Here is a 24159-nt window from a genome sequence, read left to right as displayed (position 1 = left end):
GAAAGGGGTGGGGTGATAAATAGGCAGAGCATAGAGGAGTTTTAGGGCAATGAATATACTCTGTATGATGCCACAATGATGGGTACATGTCTCTATACATTTTCCCAAACCCATAGGATGCACAGCACCAAGACTGAACCCTAGTTTAGACTCTGGCTGATCAAGTAAATTCATCAGTTGTAACAGAGATACTACCATGGTGGAGGATGTAGGGGATGGGGAGGCTATGCATGTGTCAGGATGAGGAGTCTATGGGAAATTCTGTGCCTTCTCTTCTATTTTGCTGTGAACCTAAAACTGCTCTAAAAAATTAAGTCTTAAACTCTCAAGATGTACACTTAGGATATGCACACTTTTCTTTATATAAATTTTATTTTAATAAAAAGTTTTCTTATAAAAGCTAAAACAAATTCCTCTGGCTAAGATAATATTGAATATGTTAGTCCTTAGATTCTAAATTCAATTGTAATTTTCTGTGGACAAGGATTCCATGGGCAAAGATTTGTACATTTATACATACATTCTAAACATAGTCGGTTGAACAGGCTATCCATTTTATTATCCTGTGTATACTTAAGACTTAAAAAGATCCTGTTCTATAAAGAGGGTAAAATGCCCATCTTTAATTTTTATAGGTTCCTTTAGAAAGTTTGATTTCAATATCATAATTTGTTATTGAGCCAGATATGGTAAAGAATCCCATAGTCCTTGTTAAAGGAAACTATGTCACCCCACCTCATCTTGATGTACAACAGACCTGGGGCAGACCTGTGTGGCCATGTTTTATACCTCATGACTTCTATCACTTTTCTTAAATTATTAGAACAAGAAGGACTCCTTTTCTCATCCAGAATAGCTGATCCTGAGGTCAGTCAGCATCCCATGGCCCAACTAGTCTGGTTCAAAAAGGTGAGTTGGGCTAAAGATGAATCCCTTCTTGAGAATTTGGAATCACAGAGATGGAACCATCCAGCAGAGGAGCTGAAAGAGGAAAGATGCCTTAGGGTTGAGTCAGCTCTGTGTGCAGGGTGCACTCAGAAGACAGCGGAATGTGGAGGAGACCTCACAAAGGGCTGTGTGTGTGAGGCTGAATCAGGGAGATGCCCAGATCTGTGTTTGATCCTAGACCTGTGCTTCTCAATCTTAGCTTCACTTGGAATCACCTAGAGAGCTTTATAAATACTGTTACCATGTTCTCACCCTCAAGGATTCTGGTTAATCTGGTTAAATTCTATACCTGTGATGTGGCCTGAACGTGGGATGTTTAAAAACTCCCTAGGTGTCTCTTACATGCAGCCAGGGCTGCATATGGTAAACTTTCTGGTCAGTTACGGTAGCCTTCCTTTACCTGTGGCGACCAAGGGAACCTCTGCTTCTAGTAGCAGGTGTGGCTGGAATGGGAGCTCTGATACACAGAGATGCTGTAGATTGTCCCATGCCCCTAACTACAGGTAGCAAGAGTCCATGATACCGTAACTCAGATTTGACGACTGTCCTCACAACTGCAGCACACGGAGGGGTGGGTGGGGATCAATGTATTGTCTGAACAAACTCCTTACCCTGAGCTCCAAATCAGAGACCTCACCCCATAGATTTGCCAAACAGCCATCCTGTGGGTTTGTTCAGGGACAATGTAGAATGTGTCCTCTGCCCCTGGGCCTGTGGGAACATTTGAGGTCTCTGACACTTCCTTTCTTCTTAGGAAGAGGAAGAGGCAAGAATGTTCCCTAGAATGTTGGTGGGGGTGGACACAAGGCTGCACCTTGACCTTTCTGTACCTTAGCCATCAGTCTCATAAATTCAGTATGAAAACAAGGGAGTATAGGAAGGGTGGGGAGGATTGTTTTCCTCTGCAACGAAGGGCATGTATGTTTTCTTACCAAGAAAGATTTAAGACCATTCATAGATCAATCGATTGCTCAGTTGTGTCTGACTCTTTTGCAACTCCATGGACTGTAACCTGCCAGGCTCCTCTGTCTGTGGAATTTTCCAGGCAAGAATACTGGAGTGGGTTGCCATGTTCTACTCTAGGGGATCTTCCCGACCCAGGGATTAAACCTGCATATCTTGTGTCTCCTGCATCGGCAGGTGTATTCTTTACCACTAGCGACACCTGGTATGTTTCCTTGCCAAGAAACAGATTTAAAACCATACACATCAACTATCAATTCCGTGCAGGCAATAGCTCATTCTTTAAATCATCATTGTGGCCTCCACAATAACCTGTGTTTCATAAAATGCTGCTGCATTTTCTTATTGGGGCTTTGAAACAAGTCTGTGAAAGTGGTAGAGTAGGTGTTAACAGCTGTTTGACAGGAGCAAACTGTGGCCCAGAGGGCTGCTAAAAGCTTTGACCAAGATCATAAGACCCAAGACTCCTGGTCCACTGTCCTTTCCACACCCTGGGTGGTCTCTCAGCAGGAGCCGGACCACATAATGACACACCATTCCCATTACGGCAGGCAACTATAATAACACTGCTCAGCTTATGAGGATTTAAGAAATCTCATTAAATTATAATTCCTTTTTTAAAAGGAATTAATTATTCAAAAGAAGTATCCTAAAAGTCACGGTAAGATTAAAAACTATTTTTTTAAGTCAAGAATTTTAAAAAATCTAAACTATCACAACATTGTCAAGCAGTTATACTCCAAGTTAAAAAAAAAAGAATTTAAAAAATATGAATGCAGTTTGGTGTATTCTGCTTAAGGATACTATAGGCTCAGTGTAAAAATTCTGGAAAACTCAGAAAAACTTAGAGAAGACAATAAAAATGACTGTCACCATACTACCCAAAGATATGAATATACATAATACCTATATGATATATGAATTTATATATTTATAAAATTTATAAACTTAGAATAATAATTTTTATTGTTCTGTGTCCTCCTTTGCATGTACTTATTTTTTCAAGAACAATTTCTTATGACAAGTTGTCCTCATTGCAACTCTTATGACAAGTTGCAATGTAAAATGTTAACAGATGAGTAAGTCTTGTATTATAAATATTTCAGGATTTAACTTTTTTGTTGTTGATTCCAATTTTCACTGTTATGAACACTACCATGACTACTCTCACATGCAAGTATTTTTCCATATCCTTACTTCTTTCCTTAGAGTAGACTTACAATAGATTTTTTTAAGCTGGCATTGTTGGATTATACATGGTTTTTATGTCTCCATTTATTACTAACTTGTATCACACTATGTATTCAATTCTGAATATAGAAATGCCTATTATCACATCCTTACCAATAGTTAGTTGTTTCTTTTTCTACGAAATCATCCTTTGACAATTTTTGCTGCTTTCTAAGCATCTTTTATTTATTAAGGATATAACCTATTCTTTTCCTTTCTTATCTGATGCTGAATGTTTCCCTACTGATTATGATTTGCCTTTTGAATCATGATTTTTAGCATACAGATATTTTACATTTCTAACAAAATATATCAATGTCTATTACATATTCTTTCTTTGCTGTAATTCTTAAAGTGTTTCTTCCTACCTTGATATTAATGAAATATTACTTAACCCTCCCTCTATAACTTTTCTTTTTTAACTCTAATTTATTTGGAGCTTGCTTTTATCTATGATGTGAGGTGACACACTGCCTTGATTCCTTCCTACATATTTACTCAAATTTGCCAAAGCCTGTCATTGAATAATTAATGCCTTTCCCACTTGTGTGTACATATTCAGTTCAGTCAGTTCAGTCGCTCAGTCGTGTCTGACTCTTCGCGACCCCATGGACCACAGTATGCCAGTCCTCCCTGTCCATCACCAACTCCCGGAGTTTACTCAAATTCAGCTCCATTGAGTCAGTGACGCCATCCAACCATCTCATCCTCTGTCGTCCCCTTCTCCTCCTGCCGTCAATCTTTCCCAGCATCAGGGTGTCTTCAAATGAGTCAGCTTCAAATATTGGAGTTTCAGCTTTAGTATCGGTCCTTACAATGAATACACAGGACTGATCTCCCTTAGGATGGACTAGTTGGATCTCCTTGCAGTCCAAGGGACTCTCAAGAGTCTTCTCCAACACCACACTTCAAAAGCATCAATTCATTGGGGCTCAGCTTTCTTCACAGTCCAACTCTTACATCCATACATGACTGCTGGAAAAACCATAGCCTTGACTAGACGGACCTTTGTTGGCAAAGTAATGTCTCTGCTTTTGAATATGCTATCTAGGTTGGTCATAACTTTCCTTCCAAGGAGTAAGCATCTTTTAATTTCATGGCTGCAGTCACCATCTGCAGTGATTTTGGAGCCCCCACAAATAAAGTCAGCCACTGTTTCCACTGTTTCCCCATCTATTTACCATGAAGTGATGGGACTGGATGCCATGATCTTAGTTTTCTGAATGTTAAGCTTTAAGCCAACTTTTTCACTCTCCTCCTTCACTTTCATCAAGAGGCTTTTTAGTTCTTCACTTTCTGCCACAAGGATGGTGTCATCTGCATATCTGAGGTTATTGGTATGTCTCCCTGCAATCTTGATTTCAGCTCGTGCTTCATCCAGCCCAGTGTTTCTCATGATGTACTCTGCATGTAAGTTAAATAAGCAGAGTGACAATATACAGCCTTGACATACTCCTTTTCCCTATTTGGAACCAGTCTGTTGTTCCATGTACAGTTCTAACTTTTGCTTCTAGGGACCAGGGAAGCTGCGTACAGATTTCTCAAGAGGCAGGTCAGGTGGTCTGGTATTCCCATCTCTTTCAGAATTTTCCACAGTATATTGTGATCCACACAGTAGAAGTGAAAAATAGATTTAAGGGACTAGATCTGATAGACAGAGTGTACATATTACTTCCTTCAAAAATCTGCTATTTTATAGGGTTTTTCCAAAGATGAAATCTTGAATTTACTTACTATTCCTACTGTTTCCTAATTTATTATTTTATATGCTAATTATTTATTTTCTCTTGAGTTCCTTAGAAGATGTATTGTTTCATGCTCAATTCATATATTTTTATTCTTTCTGATTTAAAATGAAAGTATTTAGAAATATGACTTTGCCTCTATTTAAAACATCCAGTACGTCTCTTAAAATTGCATATTTGATTTCAACAAGTATTTAGAATAATATTCTTAAAATTCCCTATTGATGATATTTTTTAAATGTTTTCATGAGTTAAAATTAACATTGCCCTGGGACTAAGGAGGATGAGATCTGTAAAATGCCTGCCAACCCTGAGCTCCAGTTTCTCTTCTGACTACTTGCATTCACCTGTCTGTAGGAGTGGGTCACATCTCTCTATAAGCAATAAATGAACACCAAGGCCGTCAGGTTATTAGGACGTTCTTGGTTGAAAAGCTAGGAACAAAAGCACTTAATTCAAAAGGAACAGAGAAGTGTGTGATAGGGTTAGCATGGAGGTTGGTGTGCTGAGGTCAGCAGTAGAGGAGAAAAGGAAGAAGCAGAGGATCACAGAATGAGGATCTAACTACATTAGGAGGTCAAGGCTGAGGCTGCCCAATGTCCAGCTGGGGGTCTACAAGAGTGAAATGATTGGGCAGGGACATGTGTCAATGCCAAGACTAAAGGGCTGCTAAAGCAGTTTCCTGCCCTGGTTTCACACCTTTTCTAGGGACCAGGAAGGAGCACCCTGAAGAGGGAATCACAAAGCCTGAGCCTTATTTCCCACTTGGCCATAAATCCTCCATGTGGCCTTGAGCACATCGCTTCTGCTCTCTGTGCTGTCAAATAACCAGAAAGATATGTGAGTCTGGGCTTGTAGAGCTGCAGGCTTCATTCATGGAGGAATAGGCATGGGCTTTGCATGAGGAGTGGGAGTCTTGGGTAGGTAGGTCTGCAGAGGGTTGAATGGGAGGAGTAAACTTGCTGGGAAAATCTCCCCTTGTCTCAAGCCAGACTGGCCCCCTGGCTCTAATGACACTTCTTCAGACTCCCTTTAGTCACCTGTGACCTCTTAACTCCATCAGAACTGACGATGGCCACAAGTGGTCTGCATCTTGTCTCACAGCTCAAGGCAGATTCTTTCAGCTGTGGAGGGGAGATGCTTTAGGGGGCTTTCCCATACAATCTCCGCTCTGTAAGGGCTACTCTGGATGAAGAAGAGTGAGCAGCCAGCCTCAGGCTATCGCTTAGAGACGGCATTGATTAGATACAAAATAGAGAATCTGGTTTCTAAGCTTGTAGCTGCCACTTTTATTATGTACATGTATATCAAGCAGGTAAATCTATTTCTTCATCCATTAAAAGAGGAATGGTAATAACAAAAAGACTTCCTGGAAGATTCTGAGAATTATGTGAGATAATATATAAGAGCATCTCGTCAATGCTTCTGCCAAAGAGTATCTCAGCAAACAGCCCAGACATAAAATATCAGAGCTGGAAGAGCTGTTAGATCTAGCGAAGAACATTAGTTGCGCAGAGAGGGAAACTGAGGTCCAGTGAGACTGCCATCTGCCTAAGAGAACTGTTATGAGCCTCATCTAGGGAATTGGGCGCCATGGGCAATGTGTGCAAGCACATTTTGCATACATGTGTGTGCCTGATGTTTATATGTGCACATACATGTAAATGAGAGAGCAAGATGCACACGTTACAGTTGTTAGAGATTTGAGGGCACAGCTGGAAGGGCTGGCCAACTTTTTAGAACTGCCTATGCTTAAATGATTCATACCTTCTAGTTGTTACTAACATTCTCCCTTATTCAAAAGAACAGGGCTGGTTGAACGATAATTAATAACAGGCTGATGATTCACTTCAGTTGAATGCACACATTCTAAGTGCCACGTGAATAATTTTACATTTGAACATATTAAATAGGCTCTTAAATAGGAAAGCATTAAAATGGGAAGCATCACATATGAGCACGTTATGTTCTTTTTGACTCTCATCCTTGGAAAACATTTTCAGTGTAACTCAGAGGACCCTTAGGTAGACCTCTTCTATCTGGATTGATGGAAAATAGCCTTAATTTTGCTCCATGTAAATCTGAGGCGGTGGGGTGCAGCCTAGAGAGATATGCGATTCAATTCCTCAGTTTACAGGTGAGGAAAGCAAGGGCCACAAAGTGAGTGACTTACTCAAGGTCACAACTTTTGACTGCAGCAGGGTCAGGTTTAAAATGTAGATTTTAGATTTGCAAGGATTCCCTGGGGGAGTATTCTTAGCCTGCACATTTGAGCATGGATTTGATCTGAGCATAGATCCACCCCTTTGGTTTTATAGTTCATTATCTTTCATTCCAGAATAATCAAATTTTTCCTTTCTATGAGTTGGCAAAACTAGTCACAGCCCACCCTCCCGATGCAGTTTATATATGTGGTCTGTTATTTCCCTGCTCCTAAAAAACAAAGAAGAAGGGACTTCAATTTTATTTAAAGCCTGCTGCTGCTAAGTCACTTCAGTCGTGTCCGACTCTGTGCGACCCCATAGACGGCAGCCCACCAGGCTCCCCCGTCCCTGGGATTCTCTAAGCAAGAACACTGGAGTGGGTTGCCATTTCCTTCCCCAATGCATGAAAGTGAAAAGTGAAAGTGAAGTCGCTCAGTCGTGTCCAACTCTTAGCGACCCCGTGGACTGCAGCCTACCAGGCTCCTCCATCCATGGGATTTTCCAGGCAAGAGTACTGGAGTGGGGTGCCATTTAAAGCCTATTGTATGCCAAACCTCATCTTTATCAGATTGCTACTAGGAACTCATTTTTTTATTTATTTTATTTTTAAACTTTACATAATTGTATTAGTTTTGCCAAATATCAAAATGAATCCGCCACAGGTATACATGTGTTCCCCATCCTGAACCCTCCTCCCTCCTCCCTCCCCATACCATCCCTCTGGGTCGTCCCAACTCATTTAAATCCTCCAGTGAACACTATAATATACGCTTTATAGTCTCCATCTAAGATACAAAGAAACCCGAGGTGCGAGTGGTAAAGTACTTTGAAGCTTGTAGTTGGCAGAGCTGGGATTCTGTGCTCAGTCATAATGGTCAGGGGCAAGGCTTTGCTTACTCTTTTTAGTCCCAGCAGATCCCAGATCTGCTACAAATCTAGATTAGCCTTGCCTGGTAGTTCCCAGAGTGTGGGGAACACAAGGCCTTCATGCGATTGGGAGGTTTTACATGAACAACAAGAGAGGAAAAAAACAAATTCATGTAAATTGGGTAAGTGAAGTTACCTGAGGTTCCTAATTACAGGAATCTTCCTATCCATAAGTAAACTGAGACTCTTCAAAAGGGATTTGAATACACAGTTTCCCTATCTTATTGATAATGGGACCCTTTTATCATTGAGTTTAACTACAATGAATATACCCAGGAAAATGCTGGATTAGCCGTCTGAAATAGCTTGAGGAAGCCCTCTTAAAACAAAAATAGTGAGAGCATAAATTCAAGCTTATGGGGCTTTTTTCTATTGAACCGGCTGCAAGTGATAATTGCACTTACTCTGAAGGATGAAACATCCACTGGGAGGTCCCCAAAGAAGCCGTGTGTGCCACACACGCTGCCTGATCAGGTGGAGAGCTTGGCAGTGAGGCACATTCAAAGAAAATCACACTCAATGAATCCACACTAGCAAAGCTGTCTGAGTCACTCCTTATATGGAGACAGATGGTTTAATGTATCCTTTAAGATGAGATTCTTTCTACCTGCCTAAGTTCTGCTAGCAAGCCTCTTGAGAGCAGGGTAGGGTATTCATAATTAAGCTAATAAATAAAATGAACACCAAAAGTGTAGATTCCCAGTATCCTATTGGAGGTTAAGAAAAGGAAAACAACACAAAGAAATTCCAGAGGTTTTCTAAGCCAAGGTGCATTGTGAGTAGCCAAGCATGAATAGAAAGGGCAGTTTCCCAAATTTATTTGAGCACAGAACTTTTTTTTTCAGGACACATGTTCCACAGGACACAAGATGAGAAAACATTGGTCTAAGGTATAACTTTAAAGTATATAAGTTCTTTGTCATTTGCCCTTTTCTGTGTCTCTGTCCCTCTCTTTTTTAAAGCTGGGAGACTAGAGCCTACACATACCAATAAGAGCTGAATCCTAGGGATACTCCATGTTCTTGCCAGCAACGCTGCCACCCTTTCAAAGGGCTTTTGAAACTCTTTTTCAGTGATTGTCTCCAGGGATCAGGACACAGTCCTCAGAATATCCTCATTAATGGCAAAAGTTGACCCTCTGAGAGGGGGTTTGATTTGGGGAACAAAACTGTGCAAAGTTAAGCCCAGTTATTCATGTTCAAGAGGAAGTAGACAGATGTAGGTAAAAGTGAGGATGTGGGTTTAAGCTCCGACTTTACCTCTTACGAGAGGTGTGACATCACAGAGGTTACCTGACTCTTCTAGGACTCAGTGCTTCATCTGCAAAATGGACATAATCACACTTCCTCACAGGGTTACTGTGACAATGAATAAAAAATGAGACAGATAAAGTGCTTAGCACCAAGCAATACAAGTGACAAATGTCCCCTCACAAAACTTTGTCTGATTTTATTGTATGACTTGCAAACTGGCAATGAAGACAATTCTCAAAGATCTAGAAATGTTTAGCTATAGAAGCAAAGTTAGGAGGAATCTCTGATCTCCTGTAAGGAATTCTCTGAAAGTCAAGTTACTTGTATATATAAATTCTAGTCTGTTTATTTTTTAAAGGCTCGGGTTTTTGTTTTTTTTTAAGATTTTCTTTTATGTGGACCATTTTTAACGTCTTTACTGAATTGTTACAATTTGCTTCTGTTTTATGTTTTGGTTTTATCCCATTAGATGCATGTGGGATCTTAGCTCCCTCACCAGGGATAGAACCTGCACCCCCTGCATTGGAAGGTGAAGTCTTAACCACTGGACTGCCAGGGAAGTCCCCCATAAAGGCTCATTGCTTTTTAATCACATTTTACACAGGTGAACACCTGTCATCTTGCCATTTAAATGGCCTCAACAATTCCTTTCCAGTCCTTGCCCAGTGGGAGGGATATTGAAACACTGTTTTATCATCAGCCACCATGGGGGGGCCTGATAAAGTCCCAGTGGACCTGCTTGGGAAATTGGGAACTACATTATTATTCTACTAATAGTTTTATAATAGCCAATTTCATAATGTGAAGCTCTTTCATTAAACAATCTAATTTACTGGTTTGTTAGAACTGATACAATACATTTTTTCCATTTCCCTAACACGGTCATTTTCTGTATTATATTAAAGTACCCTGTTTGTAGAACAGAATACAATAGCATTTTTAAGCAGAAAGAAACGTAAGTTAATTGAACATGAAGGTCTCAAAAATGCCAGTTATGTGTGTTTTGTTTGGTCTTTATTCTGTTTAAAAATCTACCTCCAGATTTCTGCCTTCTTCTGAAAATTAAAAAAATATGACCCATCTTCATGTAGCACATTCTCATCAGCAATAATCAGTTGGAACTGAAGATTCATTTTTAGGTAAGACATGTCTTCTCTGGTTTAACCCCCGTCACTACCACTCCCTATTGTCTTATACTCAACTGTTTCTTTCATTTACCTTATCATCCGAACCCCCATTGGGCATTTGAGTTTGAGAACCATGTTTTAATCTATCTCTGGTATTTTACACATATAAAATCTGAAATCCAGGGATACTTGGTCACACAGTCTATTACTGTCTGAACTGTATTTCAAAACCATGTCTCATGTCTCCTGATCTCTACTTCAGGTTTCTCTCCATCTTATCACAGAACTACTCATCTTAAGACTGGCCAGTGTTAATTATTTTTAATAAAACCTGACGTGTTTACAAAATATGGTGCCAGTTGTTTTTTTCACGAGTGAGAGGATTCTGCTTCCTCTTTCCCCTCCCATCCTCAGAAGGGTAAATAGTTCACCTTTCTTGTGAGAAGTATTTGAAGAAAGATTTCTTAGCAAGTTCTGATGCAGACCTATGTGTAGAACAATGAAATTTTAAAGCTAGCATTGTAGGCAAACCCAGCCTATACAGTCAGATGCTAATCTGATGTTATGGTCATTCAAATTAAAGTGATTTTCAGAACAAATAATAAAAGCTAATGTTTATTGAATTATAGGAACTGTTCAAGTGCTTTACATGTATTATTTCATTTAATCCTGGCTATCATCCTGTATAACAGGTACTATGATTATTGCCCAGTTTGTATTAATAGAGGCCGGTAACGTAGCCTCTCTCAGCCATAAGCTCAACGGTGGGCAAGAGTCACCATCATCACCAATCAACTGAGTACCATTTTGAACAAAATGAGAGAGCTTATCAAGACTACTTTATCATACCTTTAAATACAGGCAAAATAGAGTTTACCTCTTTAGGGCTCACCTCCAACTTGGAGCTGCCATGTCAAAGCAGGGAGGGAGAGCTGGCACCCAGCTGTGTGTCTCCCACAAAACCCAGTGCTGTGCCTGTTGCACAGGAGAATCCCAAAAAGCTTTTGCTGAAATGGGAGGCTTCTGCTTTCATTTTGTTACTGCTTGCAGCTATACAATGAATAAACACGTGTTTTAGCTAAGCCACTGTAAATAAAAAGGAAACTATCTTTGTGTTCACAAATTTGGTTTCCATCTTAATAATGCTTAATCAGCATCTTTCTTTGGATGTCCGGATAAAAGGGGAGTTTGACCTTTCACAGGAGAGAGGCTAGTCCAACCTGAGAGACAACCAGGGTGGCAAATAAGAGTCTGTGCTTGTCAAAGACCTAGAGGAAATCAGAGGGAGACAAAAGGGATCCAGGCAGTGGGTCTAAAGAAAGATTCTGGATGCTTTGTCTTTTAAGTTCTGGTACACTGGAAACATCTGTTGAAGAAGTTTGACATCATAAGGTCATGAGCAAATACCTCTCCACACTTTCTTTTGGTTCAGCCCACATTCCAGACCTCCACACTATTGGCTCGTGTGAAATCTGATCGCATATATCAAACAAAAGGAAGTGTGAACATAACTGAAACTACTGATAGGAAGACAGACGTCTCTAGTATAAAATCTATGAAAATACGAATTGAATTCAACAAATATATAATAAGCAAAATCTTAATCTAAGCTTATAACATCCTTTCTAGGACCATGGCTATTGAGAACCCTCTGTTAGAGACAAGGGCAGATACAAATAGCTCTAAAAATGATGGGAAGAATTAGAAGCATCAGAAAAGTCTGTAGAACTTGAGAAAATAGAGGTCAGGGAATGAGGTACTTCAGGCTGGCATGGATGGAGCTCGTGGTGTGTGTGTGTGTGTGTGCTATTGCTACTATGAGAGATGACCCTAGACAAATAGCCAAACTCTATTAATACTAACTCAGATGTTCAGATGTTTCTCTGTTTCTAGGGAGCCTTTAAAGGCTTCCAAGCATGAGGGTATCAGGGTGAGATCTGCACTTCAGGAAGGTAATGCTAATGGAGGTGGGGAGGAAGGGGGTCCAGACGCCGGGGGGGCCAGTGTAAAACCTCCCCCAGCAGCCTGTGGAACAGCGACTGCAGCCTCAGTTAGGATCATGGTCCTGGGGTCAAGAGGAGATGGCAGATTCTTATGCAGTTTGATGGGGGGCTTTTCCTGTTGAAAGTGGACCTGAAGAGCTAACTCCTAACTTTCCTGGTTGAATAATTGAGAGGATGAAATACGCTTTCAGAGAAAACATTTGTTATACAGGGCTGCGTGCACAGTCACAACGATTCAGTAAGAAGTTAAAAATCAGAGATATGGGTCACTGGTCAGATTGTAGACAAAACAGCCCAGATGATTGAAATTTTCACTTCTTGGTCCATTGTAGGCCATCACCTGGGCACAAACCAAACCATACTCATCCACAAGCAGTGATTCCTCTAGAAGCCCTCTTAGCTGATAGGTTTGGCTTGAGTAATCATTGAAGGTCATGAAATGTTTCTTAACACTTGTCATGTAAAGAGAAATAGATAAAGAGGCCAATCACTGTGAAGGTGATATAGGCTATGGATGTTTTTCCCTGGACAAATAATATTTTTAAGAACTAACTGATAAAATTAAAGTAAGGATGGACTTATTATTTGTCTTGTTCATGCTGTTTACTTCTAGGTTTTTTGGGTTTTGATTTCTTATGAACTATATGTTTATGTGTTGATTAATAAAAGAAATGATTATATCCTCCCCCCCACAGAGGGATCAGTTCTATTGCTTCAAACAAGATCAGACTTCATTGGAATACATAGAATATTTTCCAGCTACCCTGATTTCTTATATAAAGATTTTGTGTGTGTGCATGATACTAACTGAACCCTGTTACTCCCTGCAAATAGAACTCTCTGAAGAGTTCTATTAGATAGCTTTAGTTTATTAAAAATTTTATGAACAAATGGCAATGTGTTCACATTTTATACTTTAAATTTGAATTTTACTTCTGTAATGAGCCCATATCATTGGGGATTTTAGTCTGTGGTTGAGAAGAACAGGGCTGTCCAGTGTGAAAACACATTTCTGTAAATTCCATTCACTACAAGTACCACTCCCTCTCACTGAAAGCAAACTAGAATGAATAATCATTCCCATTGGTTAAGTTTCACAGCAGGCCTATGGAAAACATGAATGGAATTACATTTGCTGGGGAAAGATTTTTTTTTTTTTTTGCTGTTGTTTAAAACCATAGGTGTTTTTTAAAAAAAGGCTCATATAATTAATCTGACGAAATTTCATTGGATAATTTTATTCTTTCTCTCTTCTCTACAGAGTGTGGGCTTTTGTTTTTCTTGTTCTCTGACACACATTGCCAGCCACAGCCTACCAGGATCTTCTCCCCCAGAACATGTAACTTAAGGAGGCATTGCGTCTGTTTCCCTCAGTACCCCAGGCTGACATCTCACAAAGTACTTTTCATCATGACTTCTGCAGAAGGTCTGAAAAAGCATTTGGGGCCATAATGAAATTATCAGACTTTTAGGGTGGGTGATGGGAATGGGTCTTTTCTTTTTCCACAACTGAGCAAGAAACCAACTGCCTTTGGACATCAATGGAGCAGAATTGATTCAGAAGCTTATCTCTTCACAAACTGTGACAGGTCTGTTTGGTAATCTGCGGTCACAAATGCTATTAGAATCCATTGCAAACCCCAAGCAATGGCTGGTGGGATCCAGCAGCAAATCCACTGCAAACCCCAAGCAATGGCTGGTCTGATGGCAAAGGTCGTGCAAAGGAAATCAGACCCCTGGGTCTCCATGTTCCAGTGGGGAGTTTTCAGGGCACTGGATGGCCCCGTCCCACAGAAGAACTCTTTGTGTCTGCGAAGTATGCATTCCCTCCACTGTTATGATTATGGCATTATTCATACTTGGAGCCTTTTCATTTATTTCCTCCTCAGTGAAAATGCACTTATTAGACCCTTTCCCAAGGACAGGAGGAAACAGAGAACATTGGACAGGAAGAATGGGGAGCAAAATCTTTAGGAAACAGAATCCTGGAGATTAGAGACAAACTTTGACCCCTGCTGTATTGAGTTTAGCCAATGTGAGTTAAGTAAGGACATCCAGGGCAAAAATTACTCGCCCTTTTGTTATTTCTGAAACCTGAACTGCTTTTAGAAATAAGGGTTGGAATGTTCCATAGGAACTCGGAGCATGGAACGCAGGGGCATGGCACACACACTCGGTGCGGGCTATTTAAAAACCAGTTCCTTGGCTTCCCTCTGTGATTCTAAATACGTGTAATCACATTACCCTGCAGCAGCCGGTAACTATTTCTATAACATTGTCCAGCATCTGTGCTTGCTGAGGCTGGGTCCACCCAGCGGAAACAAAGTGGAAAGATGCTAACTGATGAGGTCGATCAATCCAGGTGTTTGTTCTGTGTCACAACTAACAACCGTCCGATGTTGTTAGTAGTGTGTGTCAAATGACACTTCTTGAACTGATCTATTTAATTATCCTGGGGAGAGAGAAGTGCCTCAGTCCATCAAAAGGATGCTTTTAAAATGAGCCATTTGCGTATTTGACAAATAATAACATAGTCACAATCGATCACTTTCTCACATACAACCAGTTCTTATCCTATGAAAGGGTCCCAGCATTGATGACTTTGCCTCTTTTTTTAATTTGTTTGATGTACTAAACAAACTAATTTGTTCATTGCCCTAATCAACTATTAGCTGTCAGTCAAACAGATAATCACTTAGGAATATTCTATTCAATTGTTAATCATTCAAAGACATTAGCTAGAAGAAGGATATTAGTCAACATTATTACATAATGTCAAAACACTTGATCAGGTTTGCAAAATGGAATAGTCAAATCAGTTTGGGGATTTCATATAGACAAAACAATAGATTAAGTGATTTTTCTAGCTTTTTTAGCTTCATGTAAAAAGTTAAAACCCTACCATTTATAAAATGTGTAACCACTTGTCATATCCTACGCCAAGCATTTTATCTACTTAAATCTCATTTATTTCTGATGACAACCTTTCAAAGTGTCATCACCTCCATTTTACAGATGAGAAGACTGAGGCTCAGAGAGATTTAGTCATTTGCACACAATTACATGTCTAGCTTCTAGGGAGTGGTGGAGTGAGATTTACATACAGATCTCTCTCATTTCAAATCCATGCAATTTGCCTCTCCGTATGTAAAACTTCAAATAGCCAAAATGGCCAAGTAAGGTAAGAAAACAAAAACCCTAAAACAAAACAAACAAGCAAAAAACTTGAGTCCTGGATCATGCAGTTAAGATAACCACAACTCAGTTGATGGACAATTGGCTGATTTCCCCCCCTGGAACCAGTAATGACAAGCCACTCTGTGGCCTGACACCTGAGCACCAGGGGACCTCTTGCCCCCTGTGCGGTCCTGCTCTGAGAACTAGCACTCCAGCTGCCAAACATTACAAATGAGAACAAGTTATCCGTGTTACATTATGCCTGTGGAAAGATCTAATTTCTTAGTCAAATATTATTTTTTGACTATTTTCAGACATAGATTGAATATGTGGTTCCCTCATGGCTATCTCAAAGCACATAGCAAAGACTAATCCTTTGCACTATCCTATATTAATATTTTCTTTCCCTCCTTATAAGGAGATGAGTTATAAATCAGGTGAGATTAGAAAGCAGTCACTCAAGAATGAATATTTTAAGGAATTACCTAGAAAGAACTGAGATTTTTCTTCCCCACATGGTAAATCATACAGAGTAGCAGCCGCCCCAGGTCTCCCAGGACAACATCTTGAGCGCATATGTTATGCTGGGTTCTGTATTGACTAATTCGGAAACTCCAGGGTAAAATAACCAAAGTTCCCAAGTCAAAAATGAAAGTAAAAGGGGAGACTGAAGTGAGGATCACTGTTACAACATTCCAACAACTTCACAAATAGCCATGAGAGTAGCCGGCATTACAGGTTAGCAAATTTACCATTGCAAGCATCAACCTGCACACTGGTGTCAGGTCGCAAACAAGCCCATCTACCTCTCACTTTACTGATCATTCTTTTCCTCTCCAGAAATATAATCACATTTGACAAAATTAATATTGAGATAATTTTACTAGAGGGCTTATCTAAATATATGCTATATTAAAAATAGTCATGATATAAATATTTCTCACAAGAGCTGCAGCGATGGTGTGAATAAAAAACTCCCTTCGGAGATTTCAGTAAAACCAGATCTCACAAAGGATCTGAAAGAAAACAAAACAAAACAACAAACAGACACACACAAAGACACACACACACAAAACACAGAACAAACCTTATGTTAATCCGGTTTAGCAAAACAGTCATTATTTGACACTATTTCATGAAGTATGATACTGTGCCTTGCCAGCTGAAGTAGGAGGCATGAATCTGCTGCAGGTTTCTCATAATAATGTTCGGGGAGTGGAAGATATCTAAGCATGTTCTGTAGCAGCTATTAAGAATCAAAATTTCTAAATGCAGCAGACTGTTAGCTCTGTCAAACAGCCAGGCGTGCAAGAGGAATCACTCTCCCCATGCCCTTTTACCAATACATACAAAGACCCAAATACATCGGCTGGAATTTTTAAATCGTAAATTAGATATCAAAATGCTTACGGGCCTTACAATGAGATAACGTCAGGAGGAACGGTGCGTGGAATGGATCTGGCATTCTCACATAAGGCATTATCTTTGGTACAAGTACACACGGCAGGGCATTTTGGCTTTGCTGGTTTCTTCCCCTCAGTCAGCAGAAGCGCAGATAAGAGACATAGGCAATAAGCAATTCTTTTCAGGGGGATGCAGGCATTTCCCATCCTTTGGCTTCTCTCTGATTCCATGCAGTCGAAAAAATATCCCCAAACATGAACAGGGCTTCTGGAATTCAGATGGTGATTGTCTTGCTCTAAGATCAGGTCACATAAGAGTCCACCCTTTTCCTTTGCCTCTGTCTCTCTGCTTTTCAAAACAGGGACCTGCAGCTGATTCGTGAGCCGCTCCTGGCTCCAGCGAGGCACTGCTGGGGAAGAGACCTGTGAGGTGCTGCGAGATGGGAGGGACCCAACGGCTGGAGGAGAGAGCAGACTTGCATCACCACGAAAACACAGAGCACAGACCAGCCTTCGAAGGCAAAGCGAAGTGATGTAACAGAATAAACAGCTTTCTGCTTGCACCGGGAGGCCCTTTAATTGTTACCAAAAATAGGACGGCATTATGTCTTATTAGTGGGTGGGTGGGCGGGTGGGTGGGAGCAGTCATCTTGCCTGGGATCTCAGCAATCTCGGAAACCTCTGGGAATTTGCTTTTCCGTGTGGCAAACAACCTAGTAAGAAAAACCAGCTTCGGAGCCAGCCCTGGCTGGAAAAATGAAGTGAAATGAAACTCTCCCTCTGCAACCTTTGGCTAAAAACCTTGGTATTTCTTGCTGAGTCCACCTGAGTGATGCCGTCGCTGAAAGACAAACAACACATGGAGAATGTGACTTTCAGGGAATGAATGTGAGTAAATACTTTTCTGACACTTCACTGTCATAAATTATTGATTTTCATATCCACCCTCCCCCATGTGTGAGCCGTTCCCTTCTCCCGTGTGAAGGAGGGAGACGGAAGCACTGACTGCCTCTGTGTCTTAACACCCCCTCCTCATCTCACACTCCCCCTTCTTCAGCACTAGAACCAGAAGCCTGGAAGGAAGTCCCTGCCAGCAGGAGGCAGCCGACTTGGGCTTCCAGGGCTCTGGAAAAGGTCTGGCTGAGCCTGGGAGGCTGAGACAGGGGTGGGAAAAATGCCAGCCTACGAGCCACAGACCAGGCTTTTGAGGGTCTGATTCTGCTGTGAACTAGCTGATGGTGTCTCTGGATCTGTACAATGGGTGTGACAGTACAGATGTTCCATATATATTACAAACATTAAATCCAAATTATAGGATGCCACTGTCCCACGTGATGGGAAAGAGGATGCACTCTTGGAGAAGGAAATTCATTTAAACAAGAGCCCAGGCTCTGGGGCAGAGAGGTATTATCTATGTGCCTGGGGAGGCACTTAGGGTAAGGAATAGATGCTTGGGCCTCTTTCCACATGGTGGGCAACCATCCCTTAAGCTGGCATAGCTGGCCAGGGATGTCGGTCCACCATCCTTTTTCTCTCAGCTTTTCAGACTGAAAGGAGTACATGGACTATGTAAGCCAAGGTGCAGTCATGACCTAAACTCACCCTACACAGAGCTTAAGTCACTGACAGTCCACCCTTTCCTTCTCATCGTAGAGAGCACAAACCCCTCATTTACTTCTCGGTAAGCTCTGTGAAGGGAGGGTGGTGGCAGTCATGGTCATTCCCCTATTTGATTGCTGTCTGTTTACCCAGAAGACTGCAGGCTCCACGAAGGGAGAGATTCAGGAGGGAATCCAGTGCCTGGATAGCACGGTGCAGACCACCACGTACAACCAGCGTGCCCTCATGAACAGCCAGAGCACGGAGGCTCCCCATGGTCGAGACATGCTCATCCCAAGAAATTCCAAACGGCTCCTCACGGTTATCATGAAGGAGGTCAGGGTCAATTCCCGAGGCAATGATGGAGCTGACTTGCAAGGTAAGGGGCATGATGGAAAGGGTTGGCGGGAGCATCCCAGGTGAGCAGACAGCATCTGCGAAGGCCTGGCTGCCACCCAGAGGACCGAGGGTACCTCTGCAGAGTTCTAGGCAGACGGGATAGAATCTGGTTTGTGTTTCTAAAGGACCTGTAGGTTGCTTTCATTAAACCAGTTTGGAGGTGGGGTGGGGCAGAGGTGGGGGAGTGGTGGTGGTGGTGAAGGAGCACATGTAAATATGGTTTTTTGGTTTTTTCCTTTCCACAAAACAAGAAAAGAAAGAACCCAGTCCACAAGAAGTAATGATTTTGAAATGCATCTTACTCTTGCTTCCCTGTCCAGGCTCCATGGAGAGGGGGAGTTTATCACAGTGATTTTAGAAACGGTGACCCAGGGGGCAAGCCCCACTTGAAACAGTAAAAGTGTCACTGAAAAGTTGGCTGCAAGTCAGATTTTTGTAAACTGAATCCTGCTTCAAGTGCACAGTGGTAACTTGCTCCGTGGAATAATTATGTGGCAAAAATGGTTATAGAAGATGGTTTTTAGTCAAACAATCACCTACACCTTAAGTTCTCTGACTTGTAAGTGATGCATTTGGTAGTGATAAAGTAAAGACCCTGAGAACTTTCTAGGACCTCAGGGTTCTCAGCTCCAGTCCCTGCATAGGGAAACTGAGGTCCTGAGGGGTCACAAGGACAATGAGTGGCAGGGCCACCACACTGTGTGGGGTGAACCTCTGGCAGGTATTTAGTTAAACTGATCCCTGTAGGCATGGTTCAGATGGTAAAGAATCTGCCTGCAATGCAGGAGACCCAGGTTCGATCCCCTGGAGAAGGAAATGGGAACCCACTCCAGTATTCTTGCCTGCAGAAGTCCATGGATAGAGGAGCCTGGCGGGCTAAAGTCCATGGGGTCGCAAAGAGTCAGACAGGACTGAAACGCTACACTTTCTTTCTTTTGTGGGGAAACAGGATCCTTCCCTCCCTTCGTTTCACTATCAAATGTATCAAACTATCAAGATGGCTTGATCAGCCCCTGGCTCTGTACTCTGTAGATATGAAAGGGTGAGCAATCTTTCATGTCTGACTTGGTTAAGCTGGGAGGGCAAATGAATGAGGGAAGGAAAGCATTGCCATAACTTCACTTCACAGCTGTATTTATCTGGTGGTTCAGTTTGTCAGTTCAAGTGGAAAAAGGACCATAGCGGGGGGTGAGGGGGCTGTTCTAAGGACAAATGACAATGGGCATTCTGAAAAGACAGTAACTTTTTCTTTTTGTATGGCATTTAAAGCTCAGACTTGAATTCCCCATTCAATTAAAACACCCACCGAGATGAGGCACCAACTGAACTGTGTAATACAGATAACTGGTATTCTTTTAGGGAGGAGGAACCATTCCAGGCGCCAGAATTGGTCTAAGGAGGGAACTAGTGAGAGGAGGGCAGGTTGTTGCAAGAGTGATGTCTTGAGGGGCCTGGGGAGGAGCTCCTACTGCTGACCAAGCTTCCCTGCCCTCCTCCGGGAAGCCTTGGTAGGACACGGAGAGGGGATGGGAAGTGGGAGGGTAGATGCTTCCCTCCCTGAGAGGGGTTTCCTCCAGCTTGGAAGTTTATATAAGTTTTGGCAACCCACCTGTGCATGACGGGGGTGCCTTGGGAGAGGTGCCTAGAAAGGATGAAAGCAGAGCTGGAAGGAGGCCCAGGAAGGTGGGGGAGGCCTGGCCAAGGCCGGCTCCCTGCCCAGTCCCAGCTCTGGAGCAGTAGCTGAGGGATGCCAGGGCTGGCTCTGCACTTGGCCAGCCACGTGACCATGCGCTAGCTATTTCAGCTTTCTAGGCCAGTTTTACTCCCCAGTAAAATGGGGAGTGTATTTAATAGTGCGTATCATATAAAGTTGGTTTTTTAAAAAACATATTTGATTTATTTATTTGGCTGCGCCAGGTCTCAGTTGTGGCCCTTGGGGTCTCTACTTGCAGCAGGCAGGGTCTAGTGCCCTGACCAGTGATGGAACCCAGGTCCCCTGCACTGGGAGCATAGAGCCACTAGACCACCAGGGAAGTCCCACACGTAAAGTTGTGGAGTGAATGAGAGACAATAATGTATTTAAAGTGCTCAGCATGGGGTCTGATATATGGGGATGATCTGTCATCGCCATCATCACTGTCATTGTTGCAGTGGGACTTGAATTCTGAACCTGTGACTTCCAAATGTGGGAAGCCAAGCTCTCAAATGCAAATGAGTTTATCTTAAGTATATGTTCACTCTAGGAAGCAGGCACTTTCCAGCAGGATGACAGACTGTGGTCTTGCCAAGAGCCTCTACACGTGAAGGAACCAAAAAGCCTCCTCGGGAAGAAAGAATTCCCTTCCAGTTTGGGAGCACCAAGCTTGGTCCAAGGGTAAGAGCCAGGGCTGGACAAAAAGAAGGTGGTTATGAATGAACGTTGGATGGAGGTTTTTTTTTTCTTTAACCCATTGCCCTTGAACATGTGTAATTTTGAGGGTGCAAGAAGAATCTGGGCTTCCCAGGCGGAGCAGTGGTAAAGAATTCACCTGCCAGTGTAGGAGGCACAAGAGATGTGTGTTCGATCCTTGGGTCAGGAAGATCCCCTGGAGTAGGAAATAGCAACCCACTCTAGTATTCTTGCCTGGAAAATTCCATGGACAGAGATGCCTGGCAGGCTACAGTCCATGGGGTCGCAAAGAGTCAGACATGACTGAGCGACTGAGCATACATGTACAAGAAGAATCTACTCTGGGATCCCTGTAACAGACAGTGTTTTCTCTAGTTTGGTGGGTATCATGGCATTGCTTATGGGCGGTATGAGACTAAACACCGTGTTCTGGCACCCAGAGCTGCTATAGAGAAATGAGACCAACCGTGTCCCCATCCAGGCCCGTGGCTCAGACATCACCCAAATCATTGGATTTTCCACCAGGAGCAACTCATGCTTAGCGTCCCACACTACTGAGAGGCCCACAGACATAGGAAGTGGCAAATGATCCCAGCAGGGAGCCTAAGCAAAAGAAAGGAAAATGAAGATGTCCGAGAGCGCATGTGCAATGTTCCCTGGCATCCTCAGAAACTGGAAAGGGTCTTTGAGGAGGGGCTGGCAATTCTGAGAGAGCTGATGAAAGCAGAGAGAGCGAGAACAGCCTGTGCCGTAGTTCTGATCCCAGTTTTCCCCTCAGGCTGGTGTGACCTAGGAAACACACATTGTGCAAGTAAACAAATCATTATTATGAGCCTTAAAAGATCCAGCTTGGCCCTGCCTCCTTTTACACTCAGACTTGCAAACTGGTGTCAGTTTAAGCGGCTTTCTCAATAGAGCAGGGTTTTTGAAGCGGCAAGTCAGCTGCATTCGTGGGTTGCAAAATCAGTCTAGTAGGTGAAAACAGAATTTTAAAGAATAAAATAGTTTTGAATCTAAAATTGGACTTTATTACACCTATAAGCGTAGCTGTTGGGATTTCTCTGGTGGTCCAGTGGGCTAAGAGTCTGTGCTCCCGATGCAGGGGGCCTGGGTTCGATCCCTAGTTAGGGAACTAGATCCCACATTCCGCAACTAAGACCTGGCGCAAGTCAATTAAAAAAAATAAAAGAGTAGCTATTACCTTGTGAAGTTTTAGTTTCCATTCTTTGGGTATGTATATGTGTGCATGCATGCGTGTGTGTGTACAAGGCTGTAATGTAAAAGATACTTCTTACAGTTGGTTTATGACCTCCCTCTCTAAAAAAAAAGAAGAGAGAAAAAGAAAATACCACCCTACAGGATGTTAAAGATCTTCACCCATCCCAAGAATCTGAAATGGCAGAGAAAGGTTGATCTCAATTCTAGTCAATTTCATTTACCGATTGAGGGCAGCAGTCAGGCCTATTGCAACATCGTCTCTGTTATTTACTAGCTGTGTGACCTTGGGCAAGTTGCTTAACTTCTCTGTGCCTCATTTTCCACACTGGTAAAATGGAGGTAAGACTTTTTTTTTTTTGCAGTAAATTTGTGTTGCTTATCTATTTTGATTTATTTTTTGGCCATGCCATAAGGCCTGTGGGATTTATTTCCTCTGCGTGCATGTGTGCTAAGCCACTTCAGTTGTGTCCAACTCTTTTCGACTCCGTGGACTGTAGCCCACCAGGCTCCTCTGTCCAGGCTCCTCCTTGTCCTGGGATTCTCCAGGCAAGAATACTGGAGTGGGTTTCCGTGCCCGCCTCCAGAGGATCTTCCCAACCCAGGGATCGAACCGGCTTCTCTTACACCTCCTGCGTTGGCAGGCAAGTTCTTTACCACTAGCAGTGGTGAGGAGTGGCAACAGAATCTAACCCAGGCATTCTGACTCTGATGCCCAAGGTACTGGTCACTACTGGACACTGGTCTCTAAAGGACATGTGGGTTACTGGATGTTGCTTTGGCGACTCCTAGTGCCTCACTGGTGGCGCCAGTGGTAAAGAACCTGCCTGCCCATGCAGGAGACATAAGAGACACGGATTCGATCCCTGGGTCAGGAAGATCACCTGGAGAAAGGCATGGAAACCCACTCCAGTATTCTTGCCCGGAGAATCCCATGGACAGAGGAGCTTGGTGGGCTACAGTCCATGGGGTCGCAAAGAGTCGGACATGACTGAAGGGACTAAGCGCTCAAGCCTACAGCTGCCTCACTGACTAGGCAGTGCTATTGAACTACAGTTCCCAGCATGCAACAGGCCTACCTTCTTAACCCCTTCCTCACTAAAAGTTACTCACAGTCTTGGGTAAGAAGTTTTTTAATGGCATATATGATGAAATCCGGTTTCCCTAAATCATGATTATGCAATGGAAGCATGAATGCAGATATCAGTGGGAGCTGATAGAGGAGAAGGTAAGATTCTAGGTTAAAATATCCTCTGCAGTTTTTAGTGTTTGAAGGAAAACATTGGAGATTATCATGGGAAGGGCTGTTTTTAATTTAGAAATGTGTACTGGGAAAATGGCAATAAGGGTGTTTAAAGCACCCATTCTCAAACTCGGCTGCATTTCAGAATCACCTAGAGAATTAAAAAAGATACTTAATACTCAGGTTACATTTCTAGAGGTTCTGATATGATTAGTCTAAAGTGTAACCTGGACCTCGAGACTTTAAAAATCGCATTAAATTCTAAAGTACAGCAAATATTTCCCTTGTATTTGAAGGGAAATATTCAGATTTGGTCATAAAGATGAATCAAATT

At 42.3% G+C, this 24159-nt stretch overlaps 2 protein-coding genes across 3 annotated transcripts in view; one reads left to right on the top strand and one right to left on the bottom strand.

The window, feature by feature from the left end:
• The window catches only part of LGI1 (leucine rich glioma inactivated 1), a 40296-nt gene extending 22746 nt beyond the window's left edge, over positions 1-17550 (bottom strand). The window contains exons 1-2 of one of the 2 annotated variants that reach the window (XM_019953207.2): positions 16997-17550; positions 16522-16593 (exon numbers count right to left, since the gene is read on the bottom strand). In XM_019953207.2, coding sequence (XP_019808766.1) covers positions 16522-16593; positions 16997-17211 — 287 coding nt within the window. In that variant the 5' untranslated portion in view covers positions 17212-17550. Of the gene's footprint in view, positions 1-16521; positions 16594-16664; positions 16828-16996 lie in introns of those variants that run through there. The other variant, XM_070780496.1, reaches the window with a different exon arrangement.
• A 1182-nt stretch (positions 17551-18732) lies between these two features.
• LOC109553109 (protein FRA10AC1) overlaps positions 18733-24159 on the top strand; it is a 76552-nt gene continuing 71125 nt past the window's right edge. Inside the window, exons 1-2 of the mRNA XM_070780498.1 lie at positions 18733-18958; positions 21222-21352. The gene's annotated coding sequence lies outside the window, so the exon portion shown is untranslated. The remainder of the gene's footprint in view (positions 18959-21221; positions 21353-24159) is intronic.

Source organism: Bos indicus, chromosome 26 (assembly GCF_029378745.1).
Source record: "Bos indicus isolate NIAB-ARS_2022 breed Sahiwal x Tharparkar chromosome 26, NIAB-ARS_B.indTharparkar_mat_pri_1.0, whole genome shotgun sequence".
Lineage (NCBI taxonomy): Eukaryota > Metazoa > Chordata > Mammalia > Artiodactyla > Bovidae > Bos > Bos indicus.
Note: the sequence above shows the minus strand (reverse complement) of the source record. Positions and strands in the feature narration are given on the sequence as shown.